General features: G+C 37.2%; 1 protein-coding gene across 1 annotated transcript in view; it reads right to left on the bottom strand.

Annotated features, from left to right (window-relative positions):
• Positions 1-8,108: 8,108 nt before the first annotated feature.
• The window catches only part of zgc:91999 (uncharacterized protein LOC445104 homolog), a 28,501-nt gene continuing 13,671 nt past the window's right edge, over positions 8,109-22,938 (bottom strand). The window contains exons 5-10 of the mRNA XM_056450531.1: positions 22,569-22,724; positions 21,571-21,746; positions 17,113-17,233; positions 15,592-15,665; positions 9,522-9,601; positions 8,109-8,647 (exon numbers count right to left, since the gene is read on the bottom strand). Coding sequence (XP_056306506.1) covers positions 8,535-8,647; positions 9,522-9,601; positions 15,592-15,665; positions 17,113-17,233; positions 21,571-21,746; positions 22,569-22,724 — 720 coding nt within the window. The 3' untranslated portion in view covers positions 8,109-8,534. The remainder of the gene's footprint in view (positions 8,648-9,521; positions 9,602-15,591; positions 15,666-17,112; positions 17,234-21,570; positions 21,747-22,568; positions 22,725-22,938) is intronic.

The following is a 22,938-nucleotide window of genomic DNA, read 5'->3' as shown; positions in this document are numbered from 1 at the left end:
CATTGATTTGTTTACTGTTTCTTTAAGAGGATGATTAAAAATCTAGCAATGTTATTATACTATATATATATATATATATATATATATATATATATATATATATATATATATATATATATATATATATATAATTTCTTATATTCATTCATTTCCCTTCGGCTTAGTCTCTTATTTATCAGAGGTCGCCACATCGGAATGAACCGCCAACTATTCTGGCATATGTTTTTACGCAGCTGATGCCGTTCCAGCCACAACGCAGTACTGGGAAACACCTTATTCACACAAACACTCATACACTACGGCCAATTTAGCTTATTCAATTCCCCTATAGCGCATGTGTTTGGGCTGTGGGGGAAACCGGAGCACCCGGAGGAAACCCACGTCAACATGGGAAGAACATGCAAACTCCACACAGAAATGCCAACTGACCCAGTCGAAACTCATACCAGTACCAGAAAACTATGAGATATATAATGTGATTTTGTGAAATGTTGTTTTGCATTTGCATTTATTTTATTCTTTACAAAATAACGCCGCCAACTACTGGCCTGGCATGCAAAAAGCAGTGATTGTAGTTTTTTTGATGGATGACTGTGAACAGGAATTGTTCTGATAGTGTTGACTGTACGCTAAACCTTTCAGATCGACCATTAATTTTTCTTGATTGTATTTATAGATTGTTATACATGATAATACTCACAATATATGCAAATACAGAAATGCACCGCAAAGAGCACATACAACAGCGGAAATGTGTCTGGGGATCCCCAAAATTTTATAGATCGTTTATTAGATTTTATGGAGATGCATTGCCACTGAATCATCCCAATCAATCTAACATTATAAATTCTTACCAAATAGAAATGTTGGGCTCTATTTTAATGATCTAAGCGCAAAGTCTAAAGTGCATGCAGCAAAAGCATAAAGAGTGAGTCCGAATCCACTTTTGCTATTTTAAGGACGGAAAATACGCTCTGTGCCGTGGCGCATGGTCTAACAGGGTTGTGCTTATTCTCTTAATGAGTTCTGGTTGTGTTTTGAGCATAAAGTGCATTAAACCAATCAGAGTCTCATCTCCTATTTCCTCAGTTGCGTCGTGCCGTGGCGCATTTGTTATTTACATGGCAACTTTGTAAGTGGAAAAATTGAATGCTTCACTAGCGAGAAAACAGTTAAACAGACCATCTGCAGCAAGAGGATGAAGAACAGGCCTCCTCCATTTAGCCGCTTTACTTTCTCTTTACTTTACTTTTAGTCTTTACTCCTTTACTTTGGTGGATAAGGAAACGATGTTGTACGCACTCCACTGAAGACATCCACTAGCCTATCCATATTTAATTTTGTTTGTTAAGCTTAAAGATTTGTTTCAAAACTATTTCTAAATTCAGTTTTGATTTCCAACAAATGAATAAATGAACAATAATAATGAAGTGTGCTCAAAAAAAAAGAGTATTATCCAAACATATGGTGATGCAGACGTCTCCAAAACTCGACAGGTGAACAAATCTAAACTTGTTTATATTAAAACAAATATAAATATGCATATAGTGGATAATAATGCTAATAATAATAACATTATACTAACGCAGATTGTCATGAATAAACTTTAAAAAGCCCCCCCAAGATGAAGAAGGCATGGCGGCAGTGGTTTTTATATTTATGTTTTAACTAAAACATTTTAATCATTTAATTCTTTTCATATGTTAAGATATTTGTGTATTGCTGAATTTCCTGTGTGTATAAAGCAATGTGTACAGGGTATACGCAGGAATCCTAAAGGAAATTTCAATACCTTTTAAAGACCTTCTCAGAATATTTTAAGACCTCGTCGCCACCAAGTTCTAATCCGTATCAAACCTTAAACTTAATAAACAGTTGCTAATAAACAGTTGTAGTTAAATAAATGAATGAAGCACAACCATGCAACAGAACTCAGATAAGCTCAGACGAAAAAAACCTTGAAAGAATAAATTACGTGTTGTTTTCAGCGACAGGTTTCAGCCACTGTTTAAACTCGTCTTTCTCCAACCAGGAGTACGCAAACTTGCATTATCCCATTTTGCCGTCTGTTTTGCTCTATGGCAGGGCAATTCAATTAGTTTGTCATGGGGGCCAGTTCATGAAAAGCATCCCAAATGAGGGCTGGAGAGATATGACTTGCAATATGAGTTATGACACAACAGCATATAAGAGCTCATATGTTGTATTTTTGCTCCTTAAGACATCCATGTTGTATTTTTCGACATTAAAATGTTAATATGTTGTATTTTTCTACATTGAAATGTTAATATGTTGTATTTTGAAACTACATAACATCCCTGCATTTTTTTTACAAACATATTGTTATGTTTCACGTATGTTTTGTTTGTTCTGTTTTGCGTGCTCTTCTCTCTTTTCCGCTGTGTGTCATGTGCTGGTTCTAGGTGTGCAACTATTGGTCCAAGGAGCTGTCAATCACCATCGACACGGCAATCAGAACCGGGTCCGCTCGGTATAAAAGCCGTGCGCTTGCGCTGTTCTTCAGGAGCGCTTGGCTTACAGCCAGTCTTTTAGCTGTATTCTAGTTTTCTCTTTATTAAGAGACTGCTTTATTAGATATGCTTGTGCAGCTCAGTTATTATCTAGTGAGAAATTGAACGATCTTTGTGAGAATTGGATTATATGAGATTGTGTTTTGCTAATGGCTAACAGTGTGTACTTTACGAGAACTCTAGTAATGTGAGCAGATTAGAATATTTATTTGTTAGTTAGTTTAAGGAGGCGTTGCCACATGTGTACTTTTGTTTTGAGGTTATGAAGTTTAGTTAAGCTACGTGCTGAAGATTATGGTTTTGTTTCTGCATTTTTCTTTGGTTAGTCAGTTTAGTCGGTTGGGGTTTAGTTAGATCGTTTTGTTATATTTATTTCTTTATTTAGGCAACACTCCTGTTTTCTTTAATTTGATTATTTAACATTACATTTATAATGCATTCTCTATTCTTTGTCTGACATTCACTGAATATTAAATACTTAATTTGTTTCACTTAACAAGTGGTCGTTGTATTCTCTGTCATCCAGCATCAGTAGACTCACTGATTGTTACGTTTCATCCTCTTTAATATCTTAACAACTTAAACACATAACAATATTCATATATTTTATTTCAAAGTACAACAAAAGCAGTGCAGTGCTTATAGGCTTTTTCTACATTCAGGCAAAAATGTAAACAATTATAGATTTTGGTTGAATGATAATTGTCTGAAGAATAATTATGTTATGGTTATCACGTCTAATGCAAATTTAAGCTTTATATTAGCTAAGTATTTAAATGAATGGTAGTTTTCATCTGTGTTCATACATACATAATCATTTTAATAATTTATAATAATTCGTCTAACATATCTTTTGTTTACACTGCACTGAAAGCCACCCACAACTCTCACCGATATGGCGTGAGATGTTTTCTACTCGGTGCGTCTCAGAATATATGCCATATTAGCATATATTCTAATATTCTAATATTGGAAATAACGAACTGGCATGCGGAAAAGACGTGATATGTGAATGGCCCGCTGCTATAGTTAATCCAGTGTGTGTGCGTATTAGTTTTGGTGTAAGCTCGGAACTTTAATTTAGCGCACAGCTGGCATAACTTTGTGTAGCTGCAACAGTTTCGTTCCGTGCAACAGAAACATGGTGTTGAGAAGGCTTTACGATTTAATATCCAAATGTTTTTGGCTGCTTGCACTCGCTTAATGTTACATGACTCACGCTCTGTGCAGCCTTCAACTGCAGCTCATGCTGTATTAAACAGACGCACGTCACTTCATAACTATGGCTGCCGTTTTTCGACTGAACTCAATTTATCAGTGATGTTTTGGTCATACTATTTGGAGGGCCGAAACAAATTGCGTCGCAAGCCGCCAATTGAATAGCCCTGCTCTGTGGATTCACTACATGTGGAGAGCGTGAGATCACCTTCCCACGTTTGTCGCAAATGACTTGACATCACCCGGACAGAGGAGCTTGGCCGGACGCATCCGGCCCGAACCAAGCGAGGAAAATAAATATATTTATGCTTTTTTGGAGTCTATGGACAATGCTTGAACAAAATTTAAGACCTCAAAAAAACAGGATTAGGACTTTTTAATACACTTTATAGGCCTAAAATTTCTCATAATTGATTTATAAACTTTTAATAGTTTTTAAAACCCCACGGACACCTTGTGTGTAATCATTTGGACATGCATAGGTGCATAACTAACGAGCTCTGTGCTAAACTTTAGAGCAGCTTTTAGTTGGTCAATGGCGCAGTCTATTTCAGTTCCTCAAATTAGCAATGCGCCTTAACACACCTCCTTTATAGACTGGAACACTCATGAGTTCACAAAGTGGCGCAAATGGATTTGCTATTTAATCAATGTGGCGCAAAACGTGAAAATTACGGTTGCGCTGGTCTGAAAAATGCAACAAATCACGCCAAATATGTCTTGCTCCATATTGCGCCGGGTGTATGATAGGGCCCATTAGGTTATCTGGTGAAATTGTATTCATATAGTAATATATATCGCAAAATAAAAATAAAAAATACCAACATCGTGCCGCCCTAATATATATAAACGAGGCATTTTTAAAACCCTCATATTAGCAGTCTCCAATACAGTCTGATGTCTGCTGGTAATGCTGCTTCTCGGAGAGCAGGAATAAATGAATAACCGAGGCGTCTTAAACAGATCTAGCTGGTCTTGGCCTGCGTGTAGAGCGTGTTTGTGCTAGTTAGCTGATATTAGCGGCTGTGTTTGATCTTGGCTGTGCTTCAGTGTTGAACTCTGTCTGCGTCCCACACACTTGTGTCCTCCAGTATGTATTATGACTTAATGATAAGCCATCTCTACCTCTACCTCTCTCTCTCTCCATCCCCCTCCCATTAAGAATCCAGTCACACAGTGGTGCAGTGGAGATTCTGCCTCTCCGTTTCGTACAACACGCGCAGACACAAATACAAACAAACCAGCAATAAACAACAGGCCGTTTTGCGTTGTCTTTATCACCGACTCTCGCTCGTCTACGCTCAAAACTTCAGCTGTGTCATCACTTTCCCTCAGCTCTTTTATTCGTGCGGCGCGCTTCGCTTCTGCCCTCACAATGTCACTGCGTTCTGCTGATCAGTTTTTTTCCTCCCTGTTCATTTGTGCGTCATTATATCGAGTCGTGTTGTGTGTGTTTTTAACTCTTACTGAGGGTTTTATGTGTGTATGTGCGCATGTGTGTGCGCGCACAGGAGCGTGTTTGTGTGTTGTGAATGACTTCTCTGTATTTGCCTCAGTGAAACGCGATGTGCTTCTGTTACTAATCCTGACGCCGCGGCCTGCTACATATACAGTCGAAGTCAAAATGATTCGCCCTCCTGTTATTTATTTATTTTTTAATTTTTTTATATTTCTGAAATGATGTTCAACAGACCAAGGAAATTTTCACAGTATTTCCTATAATATTTTTTCTTATTTGTTTTTTTTCGGCTAGAATAAAAGCAGTTTTTAATTTTTGAAAAATCATTTTAAGGTCAAAATTATTAGCCCCCTTAAGCAATATTTGTTTCTGATTGTCTCCAGAACAAACCAATGACTTACTTAATTACCCTAATTACCAGAAGTAACCTAGATAAGCCTTTAAATGTCACTTTAAGCTGAATACTAGTATCCTGAAAAATATCTAGTCAAATATTATGTGCTGTCATCATGGCATAAACTCATAGAAATGAGTTATTAAAACTATTAGGTTTAGAAATGTGTTGAAAAAAATCTATAATAATAATGATAATAATAATAATAACAATAATAATAATAATAATAATACATCAAACTTAATATTCTGTAGTGGATTAAGTGATTTTTTAAGGCCGTTTGGTGATTTTATCCATCTTCATCCTCAGTCTAAACCAGTGGTGTCAAACTCAGTTCCTAGAGGGCCGCAGCACTGCATAGTTTAGTTCCAACCCTGCTTCAACACACTTACCTGTACGTCTCAAACAAGCCTGAAAGACTTAATTAGCTTGATCAGGTGTGTTTAAATAGGGTTGGAACTAAACTGTGCAGAGCTGCGGCCCTCTAGGAACTGAGGTTGACACCACTGGTTGCACTAAACAGTCTCTCAGTCATTATGTGTATCTTCTTGGATGTTCTTCTTCTTGTATTCTTCTTTTAATGCTAAACACTGTACATGTTTGCTATATTACTAAAGTGCCCGTGTCTTGAAGTCGGTCTGTTTGATGTGATTTGCATGATTTGATTGGACGGGAATCACAGGTCTGATTATTCTACTTAGCCAAATAGTGACTGAAGGTTTAAAGTAAAAATGATTGATGCTGCAGCTTGATGACTTGAAGAATAGTAAATGATCTGGGATGCCAAGCAGTATATTGTTAGTCTACTAACACTATTATTGAATAATTATTATTAACTAATAGGGATGCTCCGATTGATCGGCCAGAGATCTGTATCGGCCGATAATCACATTTTATAACTCGATTAGTTTGGCCGATCACATGAACCAAACTTCTAATGCCTTAAATATGCACCCCAAACTTTTTCTTCATTGATGCACATTGATCTATTCTTCCATCATTTGCAATGTTTCCAAATTGCATGGTTAGTCATATTTCTTACCAAATCTTTTATCTATTATTTTCTGTGAAGCTGCTTCTGACCATGACGTGTCCACACTAAATGGTTATAAGGGGCATGTTTAAGGGATTATATGCCACATCCTGCATTTATTCTCTTAGGTAAGGCCAGATCTCCACTAAAGTATCATACTCATGAGGGAAAATGTGCTTTATGCAATGTTAAAGTTATATGAAGCTTGAAGCATCAGAATCGGTACTCGGTATCGGCCGATCACCATGACAAGGAATCGGTACTCATTATCGGCTGCAAAAATCCTGATCAGAGCATCCATATTAACTAATCTTTCTACACAATTATTTGTGTCTACATACTTGTTTGCCAAAAACAACAAAAATAAACATAAATAATTAGTGTTTATGTATAAACATTTTCAAGCACACTACTGTATACTGTATATAATTTGAGATAGATGTTTTTATTGTTATTTTAAACAAAGTAATTTAATTTTGTGGTGTATTTGGAGCCAAATTTATAATTTTTTTTATTCATTTTTTTGCAGGGGAAATACTCATTCAGTAGAGATGGATTACACTTAACAAGTGTAACATTTATAATCTTTATTTTATTTTAAATTAACGTAAATATTTTTTATTTGCTCACAAAAAGAATGCTGAAAAACAAAAATGCATCACAAAAAGGAAATCTGATCTGTTAATTTCTGAAGGATCATATGACTGAAAACTGGAATAAATGTCCTAAAAATATAGCTTTACACCACTAAATTGAATGACATTTTAATATATGTTTAAAACAATAATAAAAAAAGTTAAATTATTTAAATCATTTTATTTAATAAGATTAATTCTTACTGCATGTATCCCAGGTTTACTCCCCAAATCTGAAACATCACTCTCTAGATTAACAATATTTAATAAGCACGAAATTATATTCCAGCATACAGTAAAACTAAAAACACAGAAGCGCAGACTTGAGTATTGACTGTGGGAAAACTGCACAATATCAAAGCTGTGATTTCAGTCCCACCACCAGAGGTCCCTGTCTTTCCAAGATTAATGTCAGATTGCTACAGTATCTGTTACCTGTTCATTGTTGTTTACCTGTTAAAATCTCTCTTTTCTGATTCAGTCCTGGATGTTGAGCTCATCTCTGGTGTCAGAGCTGATCGATGCACAGACATGTTATTTATAGCTATAATCAGTCAAGTTCAAACCCCTGCAGGTGAAATATAATATAGATTTGGCTCTGATGATAATGGAGGCTCTTTCTCCAGTGCCCTGTAATCTTTCTAACAAGCTCCTACTGGTTTTTGTACAACCCTTCATTAAGCAATATATAAATTACAAAGAGGACGTTTCTGAACTCAGCTTGAATCATTCGCCGGTCTTTTGGAGGATTTCCAAAAGCATAAGTGGAAAAAGCGTGTTAATTAAAATTAATGGCATCATATATTATTAAATAAAGAGGTAAACGTTTCACCCAAGCAGAATTTCAATTCCTTTTATTATTTTGGTCTATCGAAACATTTTGGCACTGATATGGTGAAGCCAAAAAGATTTAGACATGTGAAACTGTCTGAATGTCACTGCAATTAGAAAATAAATGAGAAAACGTAACACAAACACACTTTCAATCAAACAAGTAAACTCTTACATGATAATATGATGAAAATGTCAGAAGAAAGTTCATTCTGAGAAGAGCACTGCTTAAAAAATGCTTAATAAGTTCATTAGATTAAGTTGTACAAGATAATACTCTTTCAGACTTGCCAGACTTTCTGTTCAATTAATGAATTGTAGTTTCTCTTTCTGCATGCACTTACTCTGAGATGCAATGACATTCAGACACTTCTTGTGTGCTTTTCATAACTGTAAAATAACCACTGTTGTGCCTCAGCTGTGATTGATGATGTCACTTGACAGGCAGGACGTAATTGGCTGGATAAAACCCTTCGGCTCCGCCCTCCTTAACGCCCCAGCACCAGCCCTGGTCATCCTCATCCTCCACCTTGAGGAACTCTTCACCTGCAGGACAGAAAAAATATTGCATTATTTGAGACTGTAAAAATGCTGTGATATTGCATAAACATTTTGGGATATTACGAAACAATTTTGCAATGTTGCATAAACCTTTTGTGATATTCTAAAAATGTTGAGATATTGGATAAACATTTTATGATTTTGCTTAAACATTTTGCGATTTTGCATAAATATTTAGTGATTTTGCATAAACATTTAGTGATTTTGCATAAATATTTAGTGATTTTGCATAAATATTTAGTGATTTTGCATAAATATTTAGTGATTTTGCATAAATATTTAGTGATTTTGCATAAATATTTAGTGATTTTGCATAAACATTTTGTGATTTTGCATAAATATTTAGTGATTTTGCATAAATATTTAGTGATTTTGCATAAATATTTAGTGATTTTGCATAAACATTTTGTGATTTTGCATAAACATTTTGCAATTTTTGTAAAAACATTTTGCGATTTTGCATAAATATTTTGTGATTTTGCATAAACATTTTGCGGTTTTGCTTAAACATTTTGCGATTTTGCATAAACATTTTGTGATTTTGCATAAACATTTTGTGATTTTGCATAAACACTTTACGATTTTGCATGAACATTTTGCGATATTGCATAAATACATATTTTTAAAATTTTTTATACAATTTATACATTTTTTGTAGTTTTACTTCATATATTCCTTTATTATTATTTTTATATTATTATATTATTTTTGCGATATTGCATACAAATTTTGAATATTGCATAAACAAAAATATATACCCGTTTTGCACACCAGTATTCACATTTAATTTAACTTAATTTGATTTGCATGTTTAAAATGTAAACATAGTCAGCGTAACAGCAGAAAACTGAAGCATCACCTGATTTGAAGGAGAGCTCATCAGGCTCCTCTCCGGTGTAGGTGTAGAGCGCTCGAACCCGTACACCTCCAATCATCACACTGCAGGACAACACAAATATGATGAGCTTTAATAAAAACAATCACAGACAACAATACAGACACATGTACGGTTTAGTTATTATTGTTTCTAAATCACTTATATATATATATATATATATATATATATATATATATATATATATATATATATATATATATATATATATATATATATATATATATATTAGGTACACATGTCCAACTGCTGCCACATTCGGATGGTAGGGTGAGAATGTGGCATCAACAACATGAAAGCATGGATCCATCCTGCCTTGTATCAATGGTTCAGGCTGGTGATGGTGGTGTAATGGTGCGGGGGATATTTTCCTGGCACACTTTGGACCCATTAGCACCAATTGAGCATCGTGTCAACGCCACATCCTACCTGAGTATTGTTGCTGACCATGTCCATCCCTTTATGACCACAGTGTACTCATCTTCTGATGCCTACTTCCAGCAGGATAACACACCATGTCAAAGCGTGAATCATCTCAGACTGGTTTCTTGAACATGACAATGAGTTCACTGGCCTCCACAGCCTCCAGAGCTCAATCCAATAGAGCAACTTTAGGATGTAGTGGAGCATGAGATTCGCATCAGGGATGTGCAGCCGACAAATCTGCAGCAACTGTGTGACGCTATCATGTCAATATAGACCAAAATCTCTGAGGAATATTTCTAGTACCTTGTTGAATCTAGGCCACGAAGGATTAAGGCAGTTCTGAAGGCAAAAGTGGGTTCAACAAAGTACTAGTAAGGTGTACCTAATAAAGTGGCCGCTGATTGTACACCTTGATTTACAGGAGACACTCTTTAAATGTCATATTTAGAGCAAGAATCCTTTGATGAATATATCATATTATATTAGAAATATATTTTCTTGAATCAACGCATAAAACAAACTTACTTTGTAAGTGTATGTACAGTATTTATACCGATTCAGTGATGTTCTCTGATTTAGTTTTTATTGAAAAATAACAAATTTATATCTTTAATTCTGAATATTACATTTCTGAAACTTTAAATTAAAGAAAATAAAAATGTTCATCGTCTTGAATAAAGTCAGTCAATTTACTGTAGATGCTGCCCTGTTCAAGTATTCTATTAAAATAATTTAGTATTAAATAATTCCAATACTGCATTCTAAACAATATCCTGGACCAGGCCGAATCCTGAGCAGCTACTGTGGTGGTCATGGAAGAGTGGAGAACATGAGACTGATTCCTGTGACGCTCCAGGGACAGACGAGTCTTCGCTGAGGCCAGCTTCCAGCCTCCGCCGCTGAGACTGCAGCTCTGCACAAGACGTTTGGCCAGCGGAGAAATTAAAATGGTCGTGCCCAACTGAGCCTGGTTTCTCTCAAGGTTTTTTTTCTTCACTTCCGCCATTAGTGAAGTTTTTTTTCCCTCTCCGCTGTCGCCACTGGCTTGCATGGTTCAGGATCTGTAGAGCTGCGCATCGTTGGATTTGCTCTTCAGTATTTGGACTCTCAATAGTGATTATTAAACCACACTGAACTGAGCTCAACTGAACTGAACTTAAACACTACAAACTGAACTACACTGTTCCTATTTACTGTGACCTTTCATGTGAAGCTGCTTTGACACAATCTACATTGTATAAGCGCTATACAAATAAAGCTGAATTGAATTGAATTGAATTGAACTAAAAACCTTCTATTGGTACACATTTAATTAGCTTAAATATATTATGTTATAATAACACATGACATGATACATTTTAATATATGTTATAATCAGTGGAGTAAAGTAACAAATTACAAATATTCAAACTGTAATTGAGTAGTTTTTATAAGGAATTGTAATTTACTAAGTAGTTTTAAAACTACTTGAGTACATTTTCATGCTGTATCGGTATATTTACTCCCCTACTTTCCTTCAACCTGCAGTCACTACTTTTTTTTCTTTTCTCTGGGGATTGGCTAAAGTAGATTACTCAGTCCTGTGATTCTTGTCCAATCAAATCGCACATAGAAAGTAAATCGCATCATACTGAACAACCGCAAGACATTGGCGCTTCATAAATGCTACAAATGGTTTGGAAGCATTAAAAGTGTCCAAGAAGATGTCTAAAATCTTTACACACAATAATCAAGAGACTTATAGACTGCATGTCACTGATGAGAACATGGATGTTTACTGGATGAGGACTGAAACCACCAAATGCCCTTAATTACTAATGCACTACAGAATGTTACGTTTACACATCCGTGCACAAATTGCATGTAAACGCTTGAGCTGTTTACATCGTAATACTCAATACTCACTACTCGAGTACTTTAAAAAGGGCTACTAATTTGAGTAATATTTACAACAGATACTTTTACTGTACTTGCGCTGCATTTTTAGGCAAATAATGCTACTTTTTCTTCAGTATGATTTTTCAGTACTCTTTCCACCACTGCTTATAATACATTTGACTAAAAAAGTCATGCGTGTTTTAATAAAACTGTCAGTATGTGCAGTGCTGAAATATTCTCAGAAGTAAAGATACTTAAATATTCTATTATAAGCACCGTTTTATGCATGCACTAAATACTGCATACTATTTTTAAAATCAGTATGCATTATGCAATAAGCATTTTAAACAGCAGAACGCTACATCACAGTCACATGACCTCATGTTTAATTCAGCCATCCAGCTATCATGCCAGAAACAAACGCGTCTTTTTTTATTATTGTACATTTTTAATGCATTTTGAGTAAAACATCTCTTCAGTGCTGTGAGGCTGATGAAACGAGCAGTCGGTCTGAAATCAGCTTCAGTTCATTCATCACAGCGGAAATGAAGGTCAAGCTGAGCGTTCGCTATAGTTCAGCACACCTTCTGGAAAATGACACACTTCACCTTTGTGAATGCGGTTGACAATCAGTCCTCATTCAGCCTGATTCTGGAGGAGAAACCCAAAGAGACTCCACACTCTAATTGCTGCCACTGCTCCATACTTACACATTTCATTTCTTCATCTGATTCATTTCAATGGTTTTCTAATTAACTTGATTTAATTAATATTACCTTTCACACTGTGATTGAGCACTCTGTGTGAGAGAAAGAGTCTCAGTTAAGGGATGAAACCACGAGTGAACAGGAAACCTAAATGTAACTAATAAATATCCCCTGAGCTGATTAATGACAGTACTTCAAGACAAATTAATATGGAGATCTGGAATATGTTACAATACGCTGTAAATTAGAGCATAGCTCATTATGGCTAGCTTAAATATTTAAACATGCACTAATGTACAGTATATTGTAATGCACGTGTTACAGTACGGTTTCTAAATCTGGGGAAACACTGCCACCAGAGAGGAAAACGTTCACATATGATTTAAATAGATAGATTAATAAGCACTTTTCACAATATATGAGTAAAACTGTTAAGTTTGCTCTATGAAATCAGAATATAGATAGCAATAAAACTATATATTTGACTCATGTAATTAGAATAAAGTTTATTAATTATTAATAATAATAGTTTATAATATATTTTCCAGTACTGGGTTGCAGCTGGAAGGACATCCGCTGCATAAAACATATGCCAGAATAGTTGCCGGTTCATTCCGCTGTGGCAAACCCTGATAAATAAGGGACTAAGAGGAGGAAACCCACGCCAACAGAGGGAGAACATGCAAACTACCCACAGAAATGCCAACTGACTCAGCCGAGGCTCCAACCAGCGACCTTCTTGCTGTGAGGCAATCGTGCTACCCACTGCGCCACCGTGACACCCCACAATTCAGACATTTTAGACATAATTCACATCTTTTTTAGCGTTTGTCAGGTTGGACTTGATTACCTCATAAGCTTCAGCACCATCAGCGCACCAGTGCGCACCATCAGCACTGGTGCCCCCCAGGGATGTGTTCTTTCTCCACTGCTCTTCTCCCTGTACACCAACGACTGCACTGCAAAAGACCCCTCCATCAAACTCATTAAGTTTGCAGACGACACTACTGTTATCGGCCTCATCCAGAACGGTGACGAGTCTGCATACAGACAGGAGGTGGAGCGGCTGGCGTTATGGTGCAGATACAACAACCTGGAGCTGAACACGCTCAAAACAGTGGAGATGATAGTGGACTTCAGGAGAAACCCCCCTGCACTCCCCCCACTCACCATCATGAACAGCACTGTGGCTGCAGTAGAGTCATTCAGGTTCCTGGGCACCACCATCTCTCAGGATCTGAAGTGGGACACTCATATAGACTATATTGTGAAGAAAGCCCAGCAGAGACTGTACTTCCTTCGTCAGCTGAGGAAGTTCAACCTGCCACAGGAGCTGCTCGTACAGTTCTACTCAGCTGTCATCCAATCCATCCTCTGCACTTCAATCACCGTCTGGTTCGGCTCAGCTGCCAAAACTGACCTCCGTAGACTACAGCGAATAGTCCGGACTGCTGAACGAATCACTGGCACTACCCTTCCTACACTTCAAGAACTGTACTCTTCCAGAGTGAGTAAAAGGGCTCGCAAAATCACTCTGGACGCCTCACACCCAGCACACTACCTGTTCGAACTGTTACCGTCTGGTCGGCGCTTCAGAGCACCGAGCACAAAAACAGCCAGACACAGGAAAAGTTTCTTTCCTCAGGCTGTCTACCTTATGAACAGTTAAATATTCCCCTACTGTGCAATAAATATGTGCAATACTTTCTCATACGCACTTGTACACAGCACCTTATATCAATATACAATGCAATACTTTCTACATTCGCACTTGTACACAGCACCTTATAACCTGTATATTTATAACAATCTGTACACACAACTCAACATCCAGGTTTCTTCACTAACCGCATCTGTTTAATGTTCATCATTTTTTATTATTATTATTTTATTTTTTCAGATTATTTTGTGTTGTCACTTGTCACTTTATGTACACTGGAAGCTTCTGTAGCCAAAACAAATTCCTTGTGTGTGTGAAGCACACTTGGCAATAAAACCGATTCTGATTCTGATTCTGATTCTGATTCTTTAAGTTTTATGTTATGGTTGTTTTTGGCAGTTTGGACTTCACTATGACATTTTAAAAGCAAATCAAATCATTGTTATTGTCACATCATCAGCAGCACGTGTTCTGTGATGAGTGAAAAGCGTAGGTGCTGGCTCCAGACAGTGCAAAATACAGATAGTGGAAAATACAAACAGTCCAAATACAACGACAGTGCAAAATACAGACAGTGCAAAATGCAAAATACAACAACATACAACAACATACTCCTAAAAAATCATGACAATGTAAAATTGGCAGTGTTGACAGCGATATCTACAATGAACAGGTGTTCACATAGCTGTAGGCAGTATTGTTTTAAGTATGGACTGGTTAAAGTGCAGTACATGCTACATGTTGATGGTGTGCAGTGAGGGGTGTGGAAGAGTTCGTGTGGGGTGTGTTAAGTGTTCATCAGCCTGATAGTCTGAGGGAAGAAACTTTCCTTCAGTCGGCTGGTGCGTGACCGGATGCTGCGGAACCGTCTGCCTGAGGGTAGCAGAGAGTCAGCCTGAAGGTAAATCTCGTAATTTTATGATTTTGACATTTATGATTGTTTTTTTGTTGTATTTTGTCATAATTATGACTTTGTCTTATAATTGACCTCTTTAGATCATGATTTTAATGATCTAATATTCATAATAAGAATTGTAAAGACTAGAATTGTAACTTTTTCTATAATTAAGACTTTCTTTGTCATAATTTCAGCTTCTTTTATATCTAATTTTGTAAACTTTTTGCCTTCAAATTTATAATAATGATGTGTGTGAGCGCATGTGCATGAGCACCTATGTTGATTTGTGTGTGTATGTATGTACGTGAGAGAAAGTGTGAGGGCACGTGTGTGTGTGTGTGTGTGTGTGTTTGCATTTGTGTGTGAGCATGTGTGTGTGTGTGTGTGTGTGTGTGCACATGTGCGTTTGTGAGCATGATTGTGTTTGTGTATGTGTGTCTGTGTGTGTGTCGGGGGGGGGCTTACGCTTTCTCCTCAGTTCCTTTGTGGGTTTTTGGTTTCTTTCCTGGTTTCTGCTTTTTAATGGGAGGGTTCCATTCCTGCGTCAAAAACACAAACACACACGAGAGATGATCAATTGATAACTAATAAAATAATAAAACAGAATCAGTCTTTATGGGGACATCTCATGAACATGATAATGTTTACACTTTACAGACTGTATATTCTCTGTCAATCCTTCCCCTAAACCAAACCCCCAAAGGAAACAATCTGCAGTTTTTCAGTCATTCATTCATTTTCCTTCGGCTTAGTCTCTATCTCAGAGGTTGCCACAGTGGAATGAACCGCCAACTATTCCAGCATGTTTTACACAGCGGATGCCCTTCCAGTACTAGGAAACACCATTACACTTTTACATTCACACACAAACACTCATACACAACCCAGGCTCATTCCGAAAACGTAGTCCCGAGGACATTTCTAGAGGCCGCGAAATACGTCCCGGGAGGCATGTATTTTTGCAGTTTTTGGTTTTCGCGAATCCACGAGAGGCCGCTGTGTGCGCCTTTTTGGCTTCTCAGATGTCTCTGGCGAGTGCCGTTCGCGCCTGCGCTGTTCTCGCGTAAACCCACCAGAGGCCGCTGTCGAACGAACGTCTGTCTGTCCAACTGGCTGAATGATTGACTAGGTGACCGGCCAATCGGCCAGCCGACCCACCCTCCTCCTTAGCCGAACCCAACCAATTTTACCAATTGACCCGCCCACCCTAAACCCAACCAACGATTTACAAAAGCCGTCCGGAAAAAGAAAAGCCCTCGTCCGATTTTTTTTTTTACCACATTTTCGGATTTTACCACATTCTCACCCTGTTATGAACCTCTTCGCTTTATTTCTTGGATTCTGTTTTAGTCTTAACTGATTTCTGGAACCGCTCTTCCCCAGACTCGAACCTGGTCGTCGTCGTTGTGTTCAGCTCCTCTCTGCGTCTCAAGTCTGCCGACGCACAGGACGAGCTAACCGGACAAACTGGTTGCGGCGGGAAAGCCCTCCACACGAAGGTAAGCAGTCAGCCGGCGAGCGCTGAAAGGAACAGCGTCATACCGCCCCGCAGCGTTCGCTTAAAAAACGAAATGCAGCCATACGTACCTCCGGCTACATAATTCGTGGTCTCCAGAAACGTCCTTGGGACTACGTTTTCGGAATGAGCCTGGGTTGCTCATACACTATGGCCAATTTAGTTTATTCAATTCTCCTATAGTGCATGTGTTTGGGCTGTGGGGGAAACCGGAGTACCCGGAGGAAACCCACGCCAACACGGGGAGAACATGCAAACTCCACACAGAAATGCCAACTGACCCAGCCGGGCTTCGAACCGATGACAGTGCTGAGAGCCACCGTGCCGCCCCTTGCAGTTTTCCATTTACAAAAGAAAGAATTCTGTGTGATTTATGAGCTGTTTTCCTCATGGGAACCAAAGAAATGTCTCCACAAGGTCAAAATTTGCTGTTATTGCTATAACATTAGGAATTCAAGGCACATACACACCTCTATTTTAGGCCAGTCAGTGGGCATCCCGGGCCCGTGGTTGTTCTTCCACCAGCGGAGATCTTCAGCTTCACTGATGGACATGAGTGTGTGATGGAGTTCACTGTACACTGCCTTTATACTGAAACACACACACATATACACACTTTCTGACACCACAGCAAACATCCCTCTTCAATGCTTATAGCATGGCTTTCTTTACATTTACACTTGCATTCGAAACCATTTTGAAATGAGGAATGAAAGTAATGGATTTAATTAAAGTTGCAACTTTGTAACTAATTGCTGTAATTAAATATTAATTGTCCACTAAAAAAAATAAAGATTTATTGTTTAGTTTTAGGAAGCTTGATCATAGTTAATATTTACGGTCCTGTGAAGATTTTAGGGTGCTTTCATACATGTAGATCTATTGTTTTGTTCTGAAACAGGGATTAAAACTGTTACAATGGTTATTTTTGTGCTTGGTGCGGTTTGCTTTCACACAGCAAAGTTTCTAAAGCAGAGATGCCCAAACTAGGGCCTGCGGGCCAAAGTTGGCCTGTGGTAACATTTGATTTGGCCTATCATCCCATCTGAGATAAACAGAAGAATGATGGGGATGGATTAGATTTATTTCAAATCTAATGTTCAGTAGCCTTTTGTTTTATTGTTAAAAGCTTACTGAAATGAAATGTGTCAATTAAATATTGTAAATGAATCAGATTTAGTTTAAATGTACATACTGTCATGTAATGGACAGAGAACAATGCAGAGATCTTGGTGAGCAAATCAAGGCAAAGGCAGATTATCATCGACTATTGTATTCAGCATTGAACTCCACTGTGAACTGTTTTGTTTTTAATGCAATAATTTAGCATTTTAAATGTTACACTGCATTAGTTAATACAATGTAATGTGTTTTTTTTATATTATTAAGTAAATTAGGAAATGAAACATGGCAACTTTAATGTAATATAGTTTGGTATATTTAGCTTTGGCTCATGGCTAGGCCTACACGGAATCTGCGCGTGCAGAACTCCACAGATTTTCCGCTGATTTTCCACAGAAGTCCGCAGATTTTTAGTCCAACATTGATTATGTTTATTTACTTGAGTAAATGTGTGTAAATCTATATTTATTCAGTTTTTAAATTAATTACAGTAATAATATTGACTAATATGAAAAGAGTCATATGATTTATGTACAATACAGTTTGTACAGTAATATTTTCTGTTTTTTAGTAGAGATATTATATGAGAGACTTGCTTTGTTTACCAAATAAAGTTAATCTAATTGGATTTGCATTTTAAACATTAAATAAAAGTTTAAAAGATAAATTATCATAATTAAGTTATGATACTCCCAAAATAATTTAGCAGAAATCTGCAGATTTTAACAAAATTCTCAGCAGAAATAGCAAAAAACGTCTGCAGATTCCGTCTGGCCCTACTCATGGCTCATAATGATGTTTGGTTTTTGGCCCTTTATATGAAAAAGTTTGGTCACACTTTATTTTGATGGTCCGTTTGTTGAATTGAAGTTACATTGCATCTACATGCCAACTAATTCTCATTAGATTATAAGTAGACTGTTAGGTTGGGGTTAGTGTAAGTTGACATGTTCTTGCAATGTTTCTTATAGTCTTCTAATAGTCTTTCTTAAATGTCTGTTGAAGGAGCAGTATCAACAGATATTAAGCAGACAGTCTACTAATACTCAAATAATCCATCAAAATAAAGTGTTACCAAAAGTGGGGGCACCCCTGTTCTAAACGGATCAATATAGTTAAAACAAGTCACATGCGAGTAAACTCTCCTCACATTGGTAAGAGTTTCAGGGTTTATTATTCAAAGTCCTATGCTCAGCGGTCATACATCAATATTGTAATTCACGACGATGAGAAACAAGACATAATAAGCGAAAAGGTGCACTGTAATTTTAAATGGTGACATCCACAGACATCACCGAATATAAATCAAAGACGTAAGACTTTCGTATACATACAGTAGCTTCATTTCAGTTGTCAAGGGTTGTACAAATTGATCTATTGAATCATGAGTCATTTTTGGTAACATTTAGTTAGCTATTTTGAAATAAGAATACAACATTTAATCACTTTGTTTTCATTATTAATTTTGAGCTTTAAAAAAAGTTATTGACGCTTTAACGAATTATGCATTAGTCTTAGACTACAGTTCAGTCAAAGCAGGGGGAATCTGCCTTCAGCTACTAACAGCGGCCCCTACTGCTGGAATCAGCTTCCAGAAATGATCAGATGTGCTCCAACATTAGGCACATTCAAATCAAGACTGAAAACACATCTGTTTAGCTGTGCCTTTACTGAATGAGCACTGTGCTATGTCCGACAGATCGCACTATTATGTTTTTCTCTTCTTTTTCATTCTTTTATAACACATTTTTTCTGTTTTTATGCTTTTTTTATTTATTTTTTTACCATTTTTCTTATTTGTTTTTATTTCTCTTATACTTGTTTCTTTTATTCCTGTTTATGTAAAGCACTTTAAATTGCCACTGTGTATGAAATGTGCTATTTAAATAAACTTGCCTTGCCTTGCCTTACATTAAACATAGAATAAAGCGATGAAGCGAGGCTGCATCAGATCATGAAGCAGATCAATGCTGATCTTTCTTTCGAGGTGTCAGTGCAGAAATGAACAAAATAATAGGCCCAATATAAAATATTGGTCACACTTTACAATAAGGTTCATTAGTTAATGCATTTACTAACATGAACTAATCATGAACAACACTTGGACAGCATTTATTAATCATAATTGAACATTTACTAATGCTTTATTAACATGCTTGTTAACATTAGCTAATGCACCATGAGTTAACATGAACTAACAACGAACAACTGTATTTTCATTAACTAGCGTTAACTAACATGAACAAAGACTGTAGTAAATGTATTGTTGATTGTTTGTTCATGTTTGTAAATGCATTAATTAACATTAACTAATGATTCTTATTGTAAAGTGTGACCAAAATATTATAAGATAAAAATATGGAAAAATTATCAGATGGGAATTTCAGTCAACTGATCAACAGCTCTCTGTAATATTTCAGCATGCTTTCACATTCATATTCAACATGAAACGCACATTTACCGGTAGGATTGATGACATCACTACACATCATTCCCTCTTAATATAGCCTGGCTATTACACACTGTGATATAGCCTGGTTCGTTAGTTTGCTGGATCATATTGCTTTCTCCATCCAATCGATCTGCTCCAGAGTTTGTTTTAATCTAGTGTGGAATGAGGTGGTTTCAGACCAATTGTTTTGGTGTGGATCAGAGCACGATTGCTGGATTCACATATGCCAAATGAACTGCGCTAACGGGGAAAATGCGGCAGGTTCCAAAACAAAGTTCCAGGTGTGAAAGCACCATCAGATGTTAGAGTCTGTTAGTTTTAAGAATATCTATAAGCTAGTGTTCTCCAAAACAGTGACAAAATTTGCGTTCAGAAAATATAAAACTGATATAAACATCCAAAGCTTGCAGTTTGTCACTTCCACCTAGATGGATCACCAGTTTCACAGTTACGTCACCTCATACTTCAGTTCCCATCAAAACTTCTAACCAATCAAATGCTCTCTAGTATCTGACATGCCCCGCCCCCTTCTTCTCATTGGCTTTTTATTTGATGCACTTGAGCTGAAGCACTCTCACTGGCAGAGCTGTGAGAAAATCCAAAGACTATTGGCTGTTTTTCAAAAAGAGGAGGGGTTACTTATTGTCCCACCCCATCTACATTACATTACATTTCAAAGCACTTCACGGGGCCTTTAATAAAACTACAGTGAAGTGTAAAATCCAGGAAAAAAACTGTGGGAAGAAACAGCTTGTTGTTGTAGAATGACGTTTTCATGCTCAAACAGTAATATCACACACTTCTGAAAGCTGAAAGTAGGGCTCCACAATATCATTCCAGCATCAATATTGCAATGCGATCATTTACAGTATGCAATGTTGAGTCTGGATTATAATCGACCATTTCCAGGTGTTTTTTGAGGCCTGTGATTGTGTGAGGAGTTTAAAAGCATTCAGGCTTAAGAAACTGCATCGCTTGCAACTTTGACAAACTAAAAAATTCTTAATTTTATTGAATTGTTTTTAAATGGAAGACTATGCAGTATTATTTCACATTTAATTGTTCAATTACTGAATCCAGTTCAACTCCTCAGAAAACAATCAACCGCTGATTATTTCATTTGTATCTTTTTCTTTATTGATTTTATCTATGCTTGTAGATTGTTTCTTATATTTTATGCATATGCACTCCCCTACAGAATCATCCCAATCAATGTTTGCAATCAGTTATGCGACTGATCTAGTGAAATTGCAATATATATTCAAAAGAATAAAAAAATATGCCAATGTTAGATTTTTCCAATATCGCGAAGCACTAGCTGACAGCATAACAAGCACAACAGGGTGATTGAAACCTCTCGTTGTTGGTGATGTCGAGGTGTCTGTGAATGGACAGGAAGGCCTGCTTCAGGAAGCTGATCCTCTTCCTTTCCTCCTCCTGTGATTGGTCGAAAACAGACTCCATTTCCTCCATGTATCTTGGTGCAAAGCCAGAGACGTCCTCTAGAACCTTCTCATAGCGATCACGTGCCTGTGAAAACACCCACATTCATATACATTCATTTTCATTTGGCTTAGTCTCTTATTTATCAGGGGTCACCACAGTGGAATGAACCGCCAATTATTCCGTCTTATGTTTTATGCAGCAGATGCCCTTCCAACCGCAACCCAGTACTGGGAAACACCCATACACTCTCCCATTCACATACACTACGACCAATTAAGCTCATCCAATACACTTACAGCGCATGTGTTTAGACTGTGGAAGAAACCGGAGCACCCGGAGGAAACCCACGCCAACACGGGAAGAACATGCAAACTCCACACAGAAATGCCAACTGGACCAGCCGGGACTCGAACCAGTAGCCTTCTTGCTGTGACGCACGCAGGTGCTCCGGTTTCCCCCAGAGTCCATGTCCAGTGTATGGGTGTTTCTCAGTGATGGGTTGCAGCTGGAAGGGCATCTGCTGCATAAAACATATGCTGGATAAGTTGCCGGTTCATTCCGCTGTGGTGACCCCTGATTAATAAAGGGACTAAGTCGAAAAGAAAATGAATGAATGAATTAATTATAAATGATTTATTGATACTAAATCCAAATATTTTAAAAGTTCTCCTCCCTTTTCCACATCTCTTCTCTGATTGGTGTTTAAATGGAGTGTGGGCGTGACTTACATACATATCCACCAATAGAAAACCACAACCATCCAATCATTTTCCCGTTTGATTAAATATATCTTTTTTTTTCTATTGAAAAGCCATTTCACTCAGATATACGTCACAATACTGAAAACAAGACTGTTGCAACTTTCCATTTCATGCTTAAATAATGTAAAATAAAAGAAAGACTAACCTTGGTGCGTTCCTGCGTGGCTTTCTCTCTGGTCTGCTGGATTTTGGACAGTTTGCTTTCGCTCAGGTCGGCCTTGAGTTTGGCTTGATTCTCTTTTTCCTGAGCGCTCTGCTCTCTCTGACATGACTTATGATACACCGCACGAGCCTTTTCCAGCTAATGGAGACACCGAGATTTATTATTAGCATCATGTAGTGCTTTTCAAATTATATTCAGTTCTCTGTTCTGCCATTAACTGCAATGGAAATTCTCTATTTTATCTTCACTCTTCAACCGGGTGCATTGGAAAAGCAACAGACAGGGAAAAAAAAGAGTTTATTTGGAATAAAAGATGACTTATATAGGAACAAATCAAGCTCTATTTTTGATC

The sequence above is a fragment of the Danio aesculapii genome, chromosome 24, assembly GCF_903798145.1.
Source record: "Danio aesculapii chromosome 24, fDanAes4.1, whole genome shotgun sequence".
NCBI lineage: Eukaryota > Metazoa > Chordata > Actinopteri > Cypriniformes > Danionidae > Danio > Danio aesculapii.
This window is presented reverse-complemented; position numbering and strand designations above follow the sequence as displayed.